General features: G+C 45.0%; 1 protein-coding gene across 1 annotated transcript; it reads right to left on the bottom strand.

Annotated features, from left to right (window-relative positions):
• Positions 1-233: 233 nt before the first annotated feature.
• LOC121089485 (polycystic kidney disease and receptor for egg jelly-related protein-like) lies at positions 234-5,262 on the bottom strand (the record flags this gene model as incomplete). The annotated part of the gene is made up of 1 exon (XM_040596752.1): positions 234-5,262. A coding segment is annotated over one exon (4,581 nt), but the record flags the coding sequence as incomplete, so codon positions are not given.
• Between the last annotated feature and the right edge of the window lie 6 nt (positions 5,263-5,268).

Genomic DNA, 5,268 nt, shown 5'->3' with positions numbered 1-5,268 from the left:
CGCTCCCCTTGAAAGGGCAGCGCCGCATAATGCTGGCCGGCAGGGGGCGCTGTGCGGCAGCTCGGGTCCCACCGCCGCATCTCTCCGCGCGTCCGCTCCTGCCGGGGGGTGAGGGGCTTCCCCGGCGGCTACCGGTACCGGCGCCGCGGGCCCGCGTGTCGGTGTGGGCTGTGACGATCCCGAGAGTCCCTGGAGTTCAATCAGGGAAGGCGTTCTGGCCCTGGGAACGACGGGCTGTGCCCATCGCAGCCAGGAGCCACGGGCTGGGGGCCGGTGGGCCAGGCTATCCCATCAGCCGTAAGGCTCCCCATAAACTCTCCGCATGGCGAAGAAAATGCAAGATTTAAACAAAATAAAGAAAAAAAGAACAATTCTGCAGTCTGCCTGTGATCAAAGTGAACGACCTGGAGGATGCCCCCAGCTTTATGAGTAAGGAATTGGGGGGTTGACCAAGCTGACCAGTCTTCCCAATTGACCTGGACATCTTCCCCTCGCCTGCGGCTAGTGTGTGGGCACGGCTTTACAGCGGAGAAGCCGACTAACCCCCTCCCAGGCCATGAAGCAGGATTGTGGAGACCACGGTTAACTGAACCACTGTTTATTTATGAACATAAATAAATAAACTTTGACAGGCAAATATTGCAAGATAAAGGTGGTCTTGAATACTAAACCTTTTCTTGTTCATATGAGAAGATAAACCATTTTTCTTCCATTTATTTTTCTGATCTTGAGCCCTGAATGTTGCTGGTGTCTTCTCTCAGTCTTCCCGTAGAGTTCACTGTGGAAAAGGTCAAGTTCGCTCGTTCTGGATGTTTTACAGATCAGAAGATAAAATATCCTTCTGAGCCTTTGCAATACAAAAGTAACCACTTGTGCTTCCTCAGGTGGTTCTTCATATACGGGTTGTTTCACATCTCCATAGGCAGACATAATAACAGCTTGGAAAAGACTGATCAAGACATAGGTCATCGCCAACATGAAAGAGGCTAGGAAAAAAACACCCAGCAACTTGGATGAAAATGCAGTATTTCTGAAAGCTGAGATGCAGGAGAATATGGTCTGAGCTGAGTGAATCGTGCTATTGTAATTCCATTCATGCTGCCCAAAGACAAGGTAGCCAAAAGCCATAAATGCAAAGAAGTAAACCACCACCATGAGGGCCATTGAGGACATTCCAGGAAGGGCTGCCAAGATACATCTTCGTGCCAGGGGCACGCCATAAAAGAAGTGATGATATTTCAGAGTTTTCAAAATGAAAAAAAATGCTAAAAAGCCCATAGTAATCCTTAAAATCTGATCTAAATGAGCAACTGCATGTAAAGGAATGAAATCGTTTGGGTGAAGTAAGTAAAAGTTCACTATATCAGCTCCCACTTTGAACTTCATGACCTTTAAAATAACAAGGAACAGGAATAGTAATTTTAAGCTGAAGTTTATCATATTGGAAATGTTTTTAATGTAATCAGTTTTTTCCTGGCCTATGATGTGAAGCTCTTCTGCAATGTAAATGAGCATAAAGGCAAGAAGAATTACAAACACAAACATTTGAGCTTTAGTTTGCTGATGAAAAATGGGGAGTGCAAAAGAGTGTGCTGACAAACTTGGTTTTATGATCCCCAAATGAGACATCTCAAATATGACGGAGATGGCACAAAAGAGGTCTGCATCTGAGTTAAATGTAGTTAGTTCGATGATCACCGCCCATGTCTTTTCATCAAGCCAGTTGCTCTGTTGTAGAGCATCCAGCCTTGTTGTTGAATTAGATCTTCCTTCTTCAGGGAAAAAGTAAAACGTGTATCCTGCTGGTCCATATGTGTGCAAATCTCCATATAAATAATACATCCATGGAGTCCTGTTTCGCTGGTAAGTGAAGCCACCGTCACTGCTGGCATCCTTGGAAACAGACAGGTTGGCAACCTTTGTCCAAGTGCCAGCGTAGTCATCTTTCTCTGGTATGTCATGGCCGTATTTGCGAAGACGGTGGCTTTCACTGATCGCAGAGTTATTTGCAAAACTGAGAGGACGGGAACGTTTTTTCTCGGTACCTTCAGCCCGCAGTTGCCTCATCCTAGGCAAACCAATGATTTTGGACCAGCTCTCAGGAAGGAAGGTTGGCTGAATGTCACTGTGGATCAAAGGCAAGAATGAGTCTTTCACCCACACATAGATATGTTCTAGCTTATCTACACTGGTGAGTCGTGGAGAGAATTGGTTATGGATGAACTGGTTGTAGTGGAAACTGTTGGCGTTCTCAGTGGAATAGGCAAAATTTAACAGCAGTGTTAAAAAGGCAAGATGACTGATGAAACTTTTGGCAAAAGTCAATGCCTTGCCTTTAATTTTTGCCCTTTTCAGCATGTTTGCAATTTCATCATTATCTAAAGGTTTATACTGCTTGCTGCCTCTGAGTTTAGCAAGTTTCCGGTGCTTCTCTCTCATCTCATCAACATTCATCATTTCTGTAGCCAGCTTCTTCTCATAACACTTTTCATGATTTAACCATGCGATGTTTTCACAGTATTTTGGATAAATTGTACTCATAGCTGAGAAAAAAATTATTTTGAGAATTGAAAGGAAAATGGTCTTAATAAAGGAGATTGCAGATGCTAAAAGCCACTCTAGTGAAGTCTGATAGCCGTAAGACAAACCATAGGACACAATGAAAAACGACGATAGCCCACTTATAGCTGTAAGTAGTGCGCACAAGGCATAGTTGCACCACCAACAAAAAGCTATGCGTGGTCTCTTGCGAAAGAGCATGAAGGCACTGCTTAGTGGCTTGCTTTCTTTCTGAAAGTTGCCCCCTTCTTCTGTGTAATTATTACTAAAATTGGAGTCTGATGGTGGCCTTCTCTGGCAGGCCTTAGCCATTGGAGGGGAATTTGTGGTTCTTGTCTGCTCCTCTGCTCCAATTCCGTTTGCGTCTCTTTCAGAAACTGTGCGATTACTCCACTTTGGGGGATCTCCCTCGCTTCTTGTCTTTCTGGAACATGACAGGCTCTGTGAGTTCCTGGGACCAGGAAGGTTTTCCAACAGATGCATATTCGTCAGTTGTGCTGAAGTTTCTGGAAGGTACAATTTTTGCAAACTTTCCTCCGAGTTCTTCAGATTTCCGGACAGGAGGGGTGAATTTGCCTTTGGTTCCGTCTGAGCCACACCACGAGGAGAAGCTTTCTTCTGGGAATACTTCAGTAAGGCAATTATAATAATTTCCACAGGTTTGGTAATCAAAACACATTCAATTCCTACTGTTACTGCTTTCAAATACTGCAGGTATATTGGAGATTCTTCATCCTTGTCAGCGTTAAAGAACATAATGCCAACAAGCAAGTTCAATAATAATACTGCTAAACAGGCAGACAGACGTTGGAGCCTGCTGAAAGCGTCACTGGCAACGGCAGAAAAAACGGAGATCCACAGATGGCCCTCTTTCAGGCGGTTGGCAAAATCAATAGAAAAATAGTCAATTCTGAGCAGAGGTGTCTTGGGGTCTGTGACGGAAAATGTCCTTTCTAGTACATGATCACTCTTGTCAAGAGAGAGCCATTTCCGGCACATGAAGAACCAGGTCTTCCTGGTGGACATATCCTCAACTTTGGCTCTGCTTAAGAACCAGCTTGGGGATGGGCCCTTGTTATTATGCCAGACCCTGAAGGAAGAAATGTCTCCCAAGTCTTTCTTGGTAGTCAACAGAAAGCAATCGGTGCTTCCTCGTTGGAAAGATGGAAAATGTGGGTGCCGTAAACAATGGACATCACTCCTGCCATTCTGGCTGATGAGCTGAAGAAAGACATCTGCTGTGGTTCCAGCTTCCCAGTGACTGCCTGTGTATAAAGTGACTAAATATCTGCCCTTATCAAAGGGGTCGTTGTCTGGCAGAACGATAATCTTGTCTTTCCTGTCCCTCTCAGCCCTGTCTTTTCTCACGGCCCAGAGGCACAAAAGAAAATAGACGGCAAAAATAAAGAGCACCGTTAATAATGTCACTGGGTTTTGAGGTATATCTGCTATCAGGATTTTTCCCAGATCTATTGCGTTGGGCGTAGCTATTACTTTGGCTGCCAGGAACTTGATGTTGTATGTGGACGCCTTTGACGCAGCGCGAACTGTCAGACTTCTGCGACTCTGCTTCATTTTGCAGACACAGTGTACCCTCTGCCAGTCAGTCAAGGAGCCAAGCCTGCACACGTCTTCTCTCCACAGACTTTGAACCCCGTCCAGAAATAAGCACTGATCACTAAAAACATGTATGCTCACCAGCCTCTGCGTTCGATACCTTACAACATACGATGTCAGCAAGACAATGGAGATGTTGTGAGGGTCTGTACCGCTTCCTTGAGCTGTGGTTGTCAACAGTGACTCTGGGAGACAGATAATATAGGGAGCCTGAATGTTACAGTCAGTGCTAGCTGTCTCATTTTCACTTGCCACTGTTGGCATGTTGTGAAAAGCAGCAAACGAGGCTGTGGGATGAGCATGAGTGACGCTGGTGCCTGTAAATACTAGCACCTTGAAAGTAACTTGTAATTTTGTCAGGATCTGGATGTATATGCTCTTGGTGTTTCTGTTGACTTCAAAACTAAATCCTCCAGTTGTGTAAGTTTGTGTTTTATCGGGTCCCATAGTTAACTGAAAAGTTGAAGTTTCCTTCTCTTTCCTAGCAACAGTAATTTCTGCTCCTTCAGGCGTGATCCCCAGTAGGTCTCCATTAGCCTTGCTCTCTGCCGTTTTAAACCCCAAGACCATTGTTTTGATTTCTGATGTGTGACCTAACCAAGGGAAAGGGTTCTCGTCGAACTCAAAAAGAGCAGTGGATATCACGGCATCATGCGGCAATCCTGAATACTTTCCCTTTCTCAGTGATAGATAAAAGCAATTCCTGCAGGTGTTGCTGGTAGAGAAAGCATTTGCAACGTTCCAGGTTTCCTCTTTCTTCAGCGTGATATTCCAGTGTTTTGTTTCCATTCGAGTCTCTGTTTCTCCAGGGACTTTGCCCTGGAAAACTATGTCCGTTAAATTTTCCATGATGGAGAAGACTTGTTTAACTCCATTTACGTTGACGTTCCTGCAATGCAGAAGAGCAGCTCTCAGGATGTTGGACAAGCATCTTAGTATTCCACTGGTCTGAATTTCTGCCTCCTCAGACCAACGGCTCTCATTCCTCTGTATCTTCAGCACTCCCATCACCTCTGTCAGTTTCCTAATGGCAAGATCTTGTGATCTAATATTCACTTCCTCAGCTTCCTTTGTGGCTTGAGAAAGAGAAGC

The sequence above is a fragment of the Falco naumanni genome, chromosome 5, assembly GCF_017639655.2.
Source record: "Falco naumanni isolate bFalNau1 chromosome 5, bFalNau1.pat, whole genome shotgun sequence".
In the NCBI taxonomy this organism is placed as follows: domain Eukaryota; kingdom Metazoa; phylum Chordata; class Aves; order Falconiformes; family Falconidae; genus Falco; species Falco naumanni.
This window is presented reverse-complemented; position numbering and strand designations above follow the sequence as displayed.